The sequence below is a fragment of the Antedon bifida genome, chromosome 5 (genome assembly GCF_963402885.1).
Source record: "Antedon bifida chromosome 5, ecAntBifi1.1, whole genome shotgun sequence".
NCBI classification, from domain to species: domain Eukaryota; kingdom Metazoa; phylum Echinodermata; class Crinoidea; order Comatulida; family Antedonidae; genus Antedon; species Antedon bifida.
This window is the reverse complement of record NC_136230.1, coordinates 29,272,071-29,286,102: the sequence shown is the minus strand read 5'-3', so window position 1 is coordinate 29,286,102 and position 14,032 is coordinate 29,272,071. Positions and strand designations below refer to the sequence as shown.

At 35.5% G+C, this 14,032-nt stretch overlaps 2 protein-coding genes across 5 annotated transcripts in view; one reads left to right on the top strand and one right to left on the bottom strand.

Annotated features, from left to right (window-relative positions):
• LOC144843058 (TBC1 domain family member 19-like) overlaps positions 1 to 13,174 on the top strand; it is a 52,225-nt gene extending 39,051 nt beyond the window's left edge. For 3 of the 4 annotated variants that reach the window (XM_078699722.1, XM_078699723.1, XM_078699721.1), the window contains one exon: positions 10,968 to 13,174. The gene's annotated coding sequence lies outside the window, so the exon portion shown is untranslated. The remainder of the gene's footprint in view (positions 1 to 10,967) is intronic. The other variant, XR_013612219.1, reaches the window with a different exon arrangement.
• On the bottom strand, positions 2,795 to 13,021 carry LOC144842466 (cyclic nucleotide-binding domain-containing protein 2-like). Its single transcript, XM_078698912.1, has 17 exons — positions 12,938 to 13,021; positions 12,506 to 12,576; positions 11,929 to 12,112; positions 11,713 to 11,787; positions 11,514 to 11,602; positions 11,175 to 11,248; positions 10,922 to 10,977; positions 10,161 to 10,244; positions 9,660 to 9,724; positions 9,007 to 9,087; positions 7,587 to 7,647; positions 6,450 to 6,609; positions 5,779 to 5,909; positions 5,084 to 5,191; positions 4,760 to 4,807; positions 4,248 to 4,337; positions 2,795 to 2,938 (listed from the first exon to the last, which is right to left on the bottom strand). Exons 1-17 carry the CDS (start codon positions 13,019 to 13,021, stop codon positions 2,795 to 2,797), a joined length of 1,605 nt encoding a protein of 534 aa, XP_078555038.1.
• Positions 13,175 to 14,032: the final 858 nt, after the last annotated feature.

Here is a 14,032-nt window from a genome sequence, read left to right as displayed (position 1 = left end):
AAGATGGCGCCTAGTCTTCTGTCTTCTCATCAGACCAATGTCTTAATGTCCCATCTGAAGCACAATGTAATGAGATTGAGTATATTGCATGAGGACACAAGATGGCGACTAGTCTTCTATTTTCTCATGAGTCCAATGTCTTAATGTCCCATCTGAAGCATAATGTAATGAGATTGAGTATATTGCATGTGGACACAAGATGGCGCCTAGTCTTCTGTCTTCTCATCAGACCAATGTCTTAATGTCCCATCTGAAGCACAATGTAATGATATTGAATATATTGCATGTGGACACAAGATGGCACCTAGTCGTCTGTCTTCTCATGACACTAATGTCCCATCTGAAGCATAATGTAATGAGATTGAGTATATTGCATGTGGACACAAGATGGCACTTAGTCCTCTGTCTCATCAGACCAATGTCTTAATGTCCCATCTGAAGCACAATGTAATGAGATTGAATATATTGACTCGTGCCCTCATACAGGTCAGATTCGTTACTATTGTTCAATTTCCATATTGGGAATGAAAAAAAAAAAGAGGAACATCTTCTAAAAATCAATATCCAAGTACTCGGTACAAATACTTTTTTATGCAAGTAAAAGTTTTTGTAATGTTTTTCCTGATAAAGTTTGTCCCATTAATGGGAAAAGTGTCGAGTGTTATTGTCAGATCCGGAACTGACTCCAAACTTGTCCACTCTTAATAAATCAACCTCTAACTCCTCGTTTTGTATTTAATTTAATTTAACAGCAAGGTACATATAATGAAGAAGGTAAAAGCTCACTTTGATTTCCAAAATTGACACTATCGTTGTTTATATCACAAACGGTAGATTTTTATATAGAAAGCAAACAAAACCATTTAGAAGGAAATTGAATCTTTCAAAGACTTTCTTAACCACTTAATTTTTTTTCAAGTGTCCTGTCCTATTTGGTTTTGTTTGATATATAAAGCTATTTAACTCGTTTACAAAGAGATTGTGATTTAAATTGCTGACGTCTCAGGATATCTTTTATATTACAGTTGATAAAGCTACGGCCAAATTAAACTTGCCATCAATAAACAAATCTGCTTTAGCCTGATCAAGTTTTAGGTGTGATTTAAATTTATTTTGCTATTAAAGTCAGCGCGACACTTTAACTTAAAGTCAGCATAGCGCTTTAACTTACTACCGTATGTAATTGTATTTTCTTCATAGTTTTGGAGAAATCTTTCTTTCTGCAGCGAGGTTTTGTTACAGAACATTCATAAAACTTTGGTACACATGTTTTTTCCACTGCATTTACAATATTTGTCCAGTATCATAGACAGGTTCTCAGATACAGCATCATATGTGCGTTACATGTTCGTTCGTTCCCCTAACGGGGTTTTATTTCCGCAATATTTAGGCCTCTGGCCCTTATATCTTACATACAAATCATACAATAATGTGATTGCAGTGCCATGAAATAATTTTTAATGTTACAATATATACAGAGAACATATGAGATTATATAAAAAAAATATATATGAATCTGAATATATAGCTCCATACACTATCAAACATTATGGGACAAACAAATGTGATGTGCCCATATATGGACACGATGATGTCATATCACTACCATATTTAGGCACATCACACTTTTTTGTCAAACTAGTTTGATAGTGTGGACGGAGCTTATGATATGTGTCATTTGTTTTATGCCTATGCTTAGTTATTTTCTTAGGTTAAATTTGTTATGGACGTGGTTATTGCTACCTTTGGTGGGTGGGAACCAGGTAAATAACAAAATCATACACATACAGTAACCTATGTCACATGTGATTGTTTTTCACGTTACGGTTGTATATAGTGTCACATGTGACCTTTGTTTTATGATACACGCATGTAACGCTGTATCACATAATAATTATTACAAATAGATGCAGTAACAAGAATCGACTTTTATGATGTTTTTTTTTAAATTTAGTTTTATCTTTTGGTCTTCTAATATGTATGAATTTTTATTGAAGATAAATGTATAAATTTCACAGTGGCATTAGTGAAATACAATATTTAAAATACTTGTAGATAAGAAATTGCTGTGAGTGAAAGTAGAGACCCAACCGAGACTTGAACTCGCCCACAATGTATATTATTATACACAAACTCCAGAATGCGTCGTAGGCTTAATGTTAACATTATTTACGTGGGTTCGTGAGACCTTGTACTCCCACTTCGGACTTACTACCCCCGTACTTCGCTAGTTTAAAGGCCAATTTACACAGGCGAGCGGTAACGGTAATAAACATAGGTTTCCGCTCAGGATAGATACAGATTGTACATGGAACAAGCTACGCGGTTTTCCGCTTACCGTTACCGCTCGTCTGTGTAAATTGGCCTTTACGTAGCTAAATGTTACACAATGCAGTACCACTCTATTGCTGCACAAAATAATATAGGCCTACACTGAGTGGCAGAAAACTCAATATAAAACTATATCGTCCTTCGTCCGAATTCAGATGTTCACGGGTCTGGTATATTTTTTTATGTCAAGATTTTGTAAACTTAAATAATAAGGTTTTTCCACCATCGGAAGAAAGGGAAGTTTAGTGCATTCATACGTAACGCACGCTGGAGAAACGTCAGATCGAATTCAATTATTATTGGATACTTGACCGCGCCCTCGTGTTTCCTCGGCGCATAGTGACGTGCGCAGTCAACTTAATTTAATCATACAGTATTATGTATTAATTACTGTATAACCACAACATTATTTATTACTTCATCATTATTTAATCAATATAAAAAATCAATTATGATGTTTTTTTCATCTTCTTGAGTCTTTCCGTGTCTGTATCTTGGTGTGCACTTCATGTACAGTTTTGTTAAACTCGTTGCGTTTGCATTTCTGCCATTTACTCGTCATATCGAGGACGCTCAGACAATCATCTTGGCTAGGATAAGCCTCGTACTAAAAGATAATTTAAAGAAATAATAATAATAAGCATTATTCGAGAAAAATGTAACGATAAACGATTTAGCAACATTCATTGCCAATTTTGTCGTATGAAGGCCACTGAGGCAATTTTCTTGGCTAAGGTATAGCCTCGTTCTAAATAGGTATATTTAAAAGAAATAATAATAAGTATTCAAGAAGATGTAATCATAAACAATTTCGCAATATCCTTGCCAATTTTCTTGGCTAAGGTAAGCTTCAAGCAAATTTTTTTTTTAGGAAATGGATTTGAAAGAATAATGAAAAGAAATGTTGAATATAATCGTCATCTCAAAGGAAAAAAGATATCTATAAAGCTCTGTCTACACTATCAAGTTTTACAAAAAAAAAGTGTGATATGCCCAAATATGATAGTGATTTGACATCATTATGTCCATTATATGTGCCCATCACATTTTTTGTCACATAAAGTTTGATGGTGTAGACAGAGCTTTATATTAACATAAACGTGTTTAAAAAGATTTCGCAATATCCTTGCCAATTTCCTTGGGGGAAATAAACTTTTTTGGGGGGGGGGGGGGGAAATAGATTTGAAAGAATAATGTCGCGAATGCCGTTTTAAAAAGAAATTTTGATTTTTGAATATAATCGTCATCTCAAAGGGAAAAAAAATCTATAAAGCTCTGTCTACACTGTGCACATCAAATTTGTTTGTTACATAAAGTTTGATGGTGTAGACAGAGCTTTATATCAATATAAACGTGTTTACAATATTAGGTTAAAACCCAATTCTTGTGATCGTTAGTTTTAAGTTAATATTTATTTTTGATTGTTTAAAAGAATTTAAATATTGTAACACAATAACGAATTAATAATAGCCTATTAAAAAAAACTTGTTTACGATATTACTTTGAAAGCCCCGTTTCTAGCCCTCGTCGTTTATTTGCGTTAGTTTAATTTGATTTTAATCAGGCATTGTAACATGCAACATAATGGGATTAAATGAACATTATTCTAAAATCGAAATGTAATTTAAGTTGAGCATTACTAGTTGATGCAATAAGTCGTGTAATGTAAGAATATAACAGGTTGAGATTTACACCAAAAGAGATGCGAAGCCGCCTATTATTTGGTGGGATTTCATGTCGAATTGATGTGACTAAGAGAGGAGAATTTCTCAACTCAATACGCGACGTACACAAAATCGATAGCCAGTGTGTATTGCTTACGTCGTTATATTGCAGCCAATACAAATGCATTTTCATTGAGATAACATAGCCTATTATGTCTCTGAAATATGAAATAATCCAATGATAATAATTACCCTCATCTCTATCTGTGTGAATACTCTTTCATCTGCAAATTTCAGGAAAAATTGTTTATTGATACGAATCGCTTCTGCTCCTTGGCTTACCTATATCGATAGGTAAAATATAATTATGTGTGAAACCAAGCTAACAATGTTTGACGTACGTCGTAGTAACTAAACTGTGGTAGGCTATGTGAACCTAGAAAATGCACTACAACATTAATGGTGGCGAATCAGTGGTGTGTAGAGCCCCTTCCGGACCCCAAACAATGTCCCCTAAAGTTTAATTCCAACTTTAAGTATATTTACCAATCACAAGCGACATTCGGGTAATCCATCGCGTCGTGATTGGTCAAAACTACTACTGTGCGCTTGGGTTGCGTCTAAGTTCCCTGAGGCTGGCAGTTAATATATTTCCTCTCGTTTGTTTCTCGGTTAAGTGTCCTCTTAGTGGAGGGATTCTACGAGTGCTATCGTCACAATAGCCAGATAATGGTGAGACAATTAAGAAGGTATTTTATACTCACCAAGCTAACTTGGGACCCTTTGCATCCGGGAATTGTCGACAAAAGACCCTGAATTAAAAAGAAGTTAAACATAAATTAGGCGTCACTCGTAATAATACAACAGCTCATCGAGTAGAGGTTTCGCAGATATACAAATTACGATAATGTAATGTGCGGTCGCTTGTCCAATTTCAAATTTAGTCTGAACTTACTTGTTTACCACCAATAACCCTCGTACCTGTGGTACATATTTAGGCCAACTTTATGCAAATGACGCACGCGGGTACAGGATTCGCACACGGCATGCAATCTATTAGAATTATATAATAGTATTACTGTACTTACGAACACGTCACCGGCCTCCAACTCAGCAACACGGACGCAATACGGTGTGGTCATGGAACTACCTTCTTGAACGAATTGCTTCAGTACTTCTTTCTCCGATATGTCGGTCTGAACAAAACCAAACAAACACATTTTATTATTTAATTGATACCAAATATAATGCACAGCGTTATATATCTAGTTTATACCTCAGTTTATGTAAGTTATACAGTTTATACCTCAGTTTATGTAAGTTATACCTAGTTTATACCTAGTTTATGTAACATCTAGTTCATACCTAGTTAATTTAAGTTATACCTAGTTTATATCTAGTTTATGTAATATCTAGTTTATACCTAGTTTATGTAAGTTATACCTAGATTATAGCTAGTTTATGTAATATCTAGTTCATACCTAGTTTATGTAAGTTATACCTATGTTTATACCTAGTTTATGTAATATCTAGTTTATACCTAGTTTATGTAAGTTATGCGTAGTTTATACATAGTTTATGTAACATCTACTTTATAACTAGTTTATGTACGTTATACCTAGTTTATGTAAGATATACCTAGTTTATGTAAGTTATACCTAGTTTATATCTAGTTTATGTAATATCTAGTTTATACCTCAGTTTATGTAAGTTATGCGTAGATTATACCTCTAGTTTACACCTCTAGTTTATACCTAGTTTATGTATTGAACATGACGCATACCATATCCAGTAACGCATTGTTGTTTGCCATTTGGTATTGGTGTCTGTCAGATTCAGATTCCTCATCAATATTCATCAATTCTATTTTGGGTATTCTTTTTGGACTTGAGTTTGGAAGAGTTAGGAAGGTAACTAAAGAAATACACAAAACAAAATAGAAACCCATCATTAACCATTCAATAGATTGTAAGCTTTGCTTGGTACGGTATCGACGTATCGAGTATCGACCAATGTTGTTTAAACTAAAATCCGTCAGTCAGAATTAATACGTTACGCGCGCCGGTTCCTAACAGTTATATAATGGGATCCTCCTAAATACCAAACCATACCAAGTCACCAAATGCTACCAGCCGTATTTTAATTATAGCGTGCTAACACGAGTGCTAACTGCATCTTCATCAGTGAAATACAACTTTTATAACGATTTTAACGGGTTTGGTAGGATTTGTACTTCTAATAAATACTTATGTAGATTGTAAGCAACAACTTAAGAAGCTCTGTCTACGCTATCAAACTTTATCTGACGAAAAAATGTGATGTGCCCATATGGACACGATGATGTCATATCACTACCATATTTGAGCACATCAAACTTTTTTTCAAACTAGTTTGATAGTGTAGACAGAGGATTTATAGTTAAGTGGTATATTCTTATCTGAGGAAATATTTTACCTTTAGGTTCTGACTTTTTATTCATAATTTTACTTTGTTGTTCATGGATCCTTTGCATTGCTAGAGCACTTTGCGCTTTTTTGTATCGTTTGTAAAACTTTCTGCTCTCGTCTAAAGTACACACTCCCGGTGTTAACTTTTTCAATACGTCACATTTTCCCTGTTGAGTAAGCAGATTACAATTATTTAAGAATGGTTCCCAGAGACTCAACGCAAAGCAGTAGACTATGTCGGTCGGTCGGTCGGTAAACACTAACTCAAATTTGCGCACGCGACTGTTCCAGCCATGCATATAATATGGCCTTGTTGAACAATCCATCTCTTGTGGATTGACCAAATCTCGGAAGCTTGTGATTAGTCAAATCACTTGCGTTGCGCTTACGTCCTTGCGCTGCGTTCTAGAGTGGAAAACAGGCATTACGTTGCACTTACGTCCTTGCGTTGCGTCCTGGTGGAACCAAATTTTAAATTCTGTCTACACTATCAAAAAGTGTGATGTGCCAAAATATGGTAGTGATATGCTTAAATATGGTAGTGGTATGACATCATCATGTCCATATATGGGCACATCACATTGTTTGTCACATCAAGTTTGATAGTGTAGGCAGAGGTGAGAGTTTCGTTAGATGAGCGGGAATAGCAGGCATTTGTTATATTCTGTCGATCATAATGCGAATGGAATGTTTAATCATGATTTGCTCCGACAACGTATTATTGTGACAGCTTGCTAGGTTTATCATTTTATCATACCAAGTTTCAATGTCCGTCGTAATGAGGAAAGTAAATCTCTATCAGGGATTCAGGCTCTTTCTGATGGACTTGATCATTTTATTTATCGTTTGTTTTCTTGCGAATCGAAACGTGTATAAATTGTGGGAATTGGATTGGATTACAATAAATTATTTACCGTTGAGTTTGCAAATAATACTGTTCAATTGATTTTTTCAGATATAGGTATTCGTAAAATTATTATATGAAAAAAACTAGAACGGTAAATTGAAAATGAAAAAGATACTTTAAAAAAAAGTAGTAAAAGTAAAAAGAGAAAAATAAGACAATCATAGCTGCGGAATATACACATTGTAGACTATTTTTAGATAATCTATACATTTCCTTTTCTATTTCGTTGATTATTACCGATTTGATGATATATATCCAGTCGTTATTTTCACTGTCTTTTACGATCAATTGCCCTGCCCTTTAAAAGAAATGAAAATGTTAGTTTCTAGCACTCGCATTACGTTACATAATTAGGCCTAGGCCTATATATATGCAGTTATATAAAGATAGCATTTCTACTTTAAAGCTTGATTCACACTAGTGACGCAACGCAAGGACGTAACACAACGTAAGTGATTTGATCAATCACAAGCGATGGATTATTTGAACAGTAGCTTGTCACTGGTCAACTCGCTTGCGTTGCGCGTACGTCCTTGCGTTGCGTCCTGCTGGGAACCACGCCTTAGAGACTAGGATGTCGGACAAACCATACATTTAAGGCCAATTTACACAGACGAGCGGTAACGGTTAAAAATATAGAATCTATGTTATTCCTAATGCTTGGTTCCCACTAGAGACGCAACGCAAGGACGTAACGCAACGTAAGTGATTTGGCAAATCACAAGCGATGGATAATTCGAACATTTGCTTGTCATTGGTAAACTTACTTGCGTTGCACTTACGTCCTTGCGTTGCGTCCTAGTGGGAACCAAGTATTATGACCATTAACACACAACGCGGAGGGACGGTTTCCACTCAGCATAGATAATACAAATTCTACGAGTTTCCGCTTACCGTTGCCGCTCGACTGCTGTGTGAAAATTGGCCTTTATACAGTGCTTTTTGTAGTGAATTCTGTACACGGTTAACAAATGTTTACTTTATCGTTATTATATTGTTTGAAGGTTTGCAATCAAATGTTGATATAAAAATGTTGCGGTACATCACCACGTATATTAGTTCTGAAAAAACTGTTGAGTTTCTCGACGTTTCGATCAGGAGGACGATCAAAGTATATAGATGGAAATATACGTGGTGTACTGCAAACTTTATATCAACATTTATCGTATTAAATACTTCTGTTAACTGTGAAATACAGTTCATTGGGAGCTTTAAATTTCCGATGCCTTGGGCTATATACGTCAAGTAATTCATTGTGCGCATGCGAGGACATTGGGACGCGCTTCATCTCAATCGATTCCTTGACACCATTTTGTCGGATTCTAGTATAGTTCCAGGCGACAACCATCGACACCATATGCGTTCTAGTAATTCATTGTGCGCATGCGAGGACATTGGGACGCGCTTCATCTCAATCGATTCCTTGACACCATTTTGTCGGATTCTAGTATAGTTCCAGGCGACAACCATCGACACCATATGCGTTCTAGTAATTCATTGTGCGCATGCGAGGACATTGCGTCGCGCTTTATCTTAATCGATTCCTTGACACCATTTTGACGGATTCTAGTACAGTTCCAGGCGACAACCAAGGATAAAATATGGGTTCTAGGCCTTCTCATATCAAAATTAATTCTATGTTTCTTTCCGTTCTAACCTGTAATTTTGTATCCCCCAGTTTAACAGCGAATCCATCAGTTTATCAATACCGGGCCATACACTGAAAACTGGAATCTTTCTAAAAATAAACAAATAAAATATTGATCAAAACGATTACAATTTCCTATAACTTTGCTACTTGTGGAGGACATTTGTTCGACACAATGAGAGCTATGTAACGTCACCAGAACGAATAGATTATAATGCGACCATTAGACGTGATATTTTTTATTATTAACAACATCTTTATACAAGATTACACAATCAGGTAAAAGAAAAACCTGTTTTGCATTGTGGTCCTGGCAAATATTTTTTTCAATGTCTTTTGAATAGTTTGTGATGTAACCGCAAGCATAATCATTTTTTATTTACTTGAGCTCTGTCTACACTATCAAACTAGTTTGACAAAAAAGTGTGACGTGCCCATGGTAGTGCTATGCCCAAATATGGCAGTGATATGACATCATCATCTCCATATATGGGCACATCTTTTTTTTTTACATAAATTTTGATAGTGTAGACAAAATCCGTCAGACTAAACACAAAGCCGTAAGATTATTGTCAACTTTGAACGCGCGCGCGCGCAACAATCAAAGGGAAGTTCTTTATTGTTTAATTGTTTTTATTACGTTTCTATTTTTATCCTCCTACCTGACATAATTCATAACATCCTCTGAAGTGATGTTCAGCTTCGTGTCAAACACTTCCGGGTAATCCTACAAAATCAAACACATATAATATTAAAAAGGATATTGGTTAAGAGTAATTGAAACACACTTACAGACGCGTAACTCGTTCCCAGAACTAGGACACACGTTAGAATTGAGACGCATTCAATTTTAATGTGTTAAGATTACTTGGATTGTTTAACGAATCGATGTGCTTATCGGTCTGTTTACTAAAAATGATTAGTCGTATTAGTTCCGAGTGTCCCCACGAGGACAACTAGAGTGTTTAGCATTCACTCCGATTATGGAACGCGTTGCCGTGACCAACTTTAATGCGTAATTGACCGTGTAACTCAATATACTTAATGTAAACGCGATTGAATACGCCGATTGAGTTCAGGTGTCGTAGTGAATAAAGTGTTTTGTTGTTATACTTTACAGCTTAATAAGAGATAATGCCTAATTATTATTCGTTTGTACTTACTTCACTGTGGATGCAGAATAGCTCCACGACGTCTTTTGTCATTACTGTGCTAGTTCGTCTACAGTTACGTATTATATCACTTTCCTGAGGAGTTGAAAAGCAAGATATTTATTTGTAAAGTCCGATTCTATAAACATATTCATCAGTTTAATTTAATTTGATATTATTGTCTAAAAATTTTCCCAAGCCCCATTTGTCTTTTGCTTGTGAGCAGCTACATGACGAACTGACGAGTGTAAAGCTCTGTCTACACTATCAAACTAGTTTGACAACAAAAAATGTGATGTGCCCAAATATGGTAGTGATATGACATCATCATGTCCATATATGGGCACATCACATTTTTTTGTCACGTAAAGTTTGATAGTGTAGAAAGAGCTTAAGTTTGGTTGGGACGTCTTTTTTTTGCATTTACATATAACAAACAACAAGAATAGTTTAAGTTTTACTTTTTACTCTTTTACACATTCATTTTCAGCATTTTCACTGCATAGTTTTTCTCTTTGCACTAAATTGCGTTCAACTCTCTCCCACCTAGATACTTGACTGAAATTTATGTTTTTTCTTAAAACTTTCAGAATATATTTTACATTATATGAACACATTTTGTGAGTTTCTGGTGATCAGGGAGTCCAATTTTGGGAGAGTTCTCGATATTCAGTGAGTCCGGTGGCGGGAGAAAATTTCTATTAGTAGACCGGTTGCGCAAGGATTTCTTGTATTGAGGGAGTTCAGTTTTGGGAGAGCTTAACTTAACTTACCCCAAATTTATCTCCCTTTTTAAGTATATATGTTTGTCCTCCATAGGTTTCTGTCACTGAAAGATACAACAATATTATGTAAGGAAGTTCTATGCAAACTGATCAAGTCTACAGGATTTTCCAGGAGGATTTCGGGGAAAACCCAAATATGTTAAACCAAAGAATTCCGGATAATGTTTACGGTAACGCCTACTTTACTCGTACTAACAACATCATTGTAATAACATTATGATTTGATATTGAGTTTACATACATTGTCCAGAAAGCACGATGTACAACCCTTCCGCGACATAGCCTTCTTTTATGACAACACGATTTCGTCCGAATCTGGAAGGATAGAAATTGTGCATGGTAATTTAATATCATTGAAGAATAGAAGGAAAGCGTAAGAGAGGAGATTCAGTATGCTAGATATTACTGCGCATGCTCATTGTAGAAACAATGTAAAAGAGATGGAAGCAGCAGATCTGTTGATCATTACTGAATGATTCGGTACTGGTACACTGTTCTGAGCAGAACCGTATACATGACAATCGATCGGTTTGGTAATCTGCAGCAGGGACATTTGTAGAAACAATGCGATTGTACTTACTTATTATACCACGCGAACTCTGACATCTTTCGTTGAATTTCTGGAGGATACTTGGCAAACTCTTCGACCGTTTGCATGTTACGAACAATCTATTAATAAAAAGTAACAAACACCGTTGTTTTATATTTTATTGTAATAATTTAATGTTTTGATATTAATTTATTCGTGTAGTAATTGACGAAATGTTGAAGAACCTTACATTTTCAATATGTTCTGGTGTTCGATCATCTTCTTGTAGTTTTAGAAATTCGATTGTCTTTTTTGGAACTCCTTCCTGAAAAACAATCAAAAAGGTTGTAAAGAACATTATTATGTGTAAATTTGTATACGTCACAAAATAAAAGTGTTGCGATATTCGGTGGTACTCACGAGAGATGACGCGTTACTACTCAACTGTAAACGCAAAATAATTTACCTCTCGTTTTGAAAATCTTTGGAAGTCTGAAGCGTCGAATGTCATATCAGGATAGGCCGAACTGACTATCCCTTTTTGTAGAAGACCAGCATTGCCGGTTCGCCTTGCCTCCTCCTCTGCGGATGACACGATCTCCTCGATAACCTCGAGTAGGCTGCCTTTCAACGCGTTTTCAGAAGCAGCCCTGAAGTATTGATGGATACAAATGAAAGATTAGGAACGGAAGAGGAAATAAGAGTATGGTATACTCACATTTGAAAACAGTTACAATCAATGATAATGCAACCAACGAATAGGTACAGAAATTTACAGTAATAAGTTGTGATCCGTCGGAAATTTACACAAATTTACTGTTTTTTGTAAAACAGCTGTTGGATGTAATTTTTTTACATAAAAAAACTGTAAATTTAACAGTTTTCAGTCTACCTGAACGGTAAATGTGACTAGATTAGTATTACGTACGTTATGTATTTATTACGTCACATTTTATTACGTCATTTATTTGATGGGAACTGATGGAAAGAGTTTATCACATCTATTATATACATATATATTATTACCATCTGTGTATACTTACCTCATGACTGATATACACACTCTACAGAGCCATCGCACTGCCATTGCTTTTCGGCGAAACCTCTGATAAGGCTAAAATACAAGACAAGATATTATTATACATAATATTTTGTTCAGTATAACTCCCTTCTTTAGGACAATAATGTTTTAACACTACGGCCGACCCCCATCCAAGGTACACTTCTATCCAAGTGGACACTTTTCTATGAAACATTGAGGTACAATTATTATGTTTTAACACTACGACCGACCACTATTCAAGGTACACTTCTATTAAGGGGACACTGTTCTATAAACAATAATATATTTTAACACTACGGCCTACCCCTATACAAGTGACACCCCTATTAAGGGGACGATTTTCTGGGGCATGCGAAGAACAAGATTGTTAGAATATAGCACTCTATCCTATTCACATTTTTATTTTACTCACTGTGGGCTTTTCCTGCGGTGTGCTTCCTCTTTTGTCTTCGGACCAGCTGTTATGTTTCCGCCACCCCTTGATCGATGTCCCCATCTTTTTTGCTTCGTCGTGTGCAATACATAATGACCGTCTAATAATTACAGTATAATGTTGATAATAATGTATTACTGTATGGGAACAGTGCGTATCACAAACTTAACGTATAAATAAAAGACAACTTTCACAAAGAATAAAATTAAATGCATATGTGGTATGTTTCTGCGTCTGTGTGTGGTATTTTGAGAAAAAAATAACAACATGAGCAGCAGAGACTCTTGTAGTCTTGCAGCTCTGACAAATCATCTCTAATTTTGTCATGATAGAGTGGCTAAACTAGAAGTATAGAGACACGGAGAGGATTAAGAATCGTACTCCAAATTATGTCTAAATTCGTTATGATAGTTGGACGCCAGTCACTAAAGTAGAACTAAGATGTTTGTTTGTTTGTTTCTACTGACAGATAACTTACCTTCGAGCGAGGTTCTTTCTTTCCATTTTATTTACACAGAACTAACAAAAATATTGTTTCCATTTGACAGGCATTCTCAAGTTTAGTTACTACAAACAGAATCAGTGAAAAATGTCCACACAAACACACATCTCGCAATTGAGTCCTAATGACCATGTTACCTCTCATTAGTGAATAGTATATTTAAATGTTTTGTTGCCGGATCGATCAAGTGGTTAGTTATCTACACTTTATTGTTACTAGATCTGTTGGGGGTAAAAACACGTATAATAGTGTATACTTACTTGCTTCTTAAGTCATTTGAGCTTGCTGGGCTCACCCTGGTGCTAGAGCGCCTAAACTTCCCTGACATCGTGTTTTCAGCGGCTACCGTATCGAATTTTATTGTATATCATATATCATACCCCAGCCAAATCCTTATTCGCAAATCGCAAGATAACGACCCTGAAATAGGGTACAATTATTATAAAAACGGTTACATATATTCGATTATAAGCACATAAGTAATAATAACTCCGGAAAGACAGAAAGACAAAGATAAAATAGAGGTAATGTAGATGTTACTACCTAAGTTGAGGTACAGTGTGTAATTAGCT

What these genes read in the sequence shown, in the direction of transcription:
- LOC144842466 (XM_078698912.1), bottom strand. Translation starts at nt 13,021, where the DNA reads ATGGGGACATCGATCAAGGGGTGGCGGAAACATAACAGCTGGTCCGAA. An exon ending in GATGTTATGAATTATGTCAG is followed by an intron (nt 9,088 to 9,659) that starts GTAGGAGGATAA and finishes GTTTATTTTTAG; the next exon opens with AAAGATTCCAGTTTTCAGTG. An exon ending in TGGAGGCCGGTGACGTGTTC is followed by an intron (nt 4,808 to 5,083) that starts GTAAGTACAGTA and finishes TTTTTAATTCAG; the next exon opens with GGTCTTTTGTCGACAATTCC.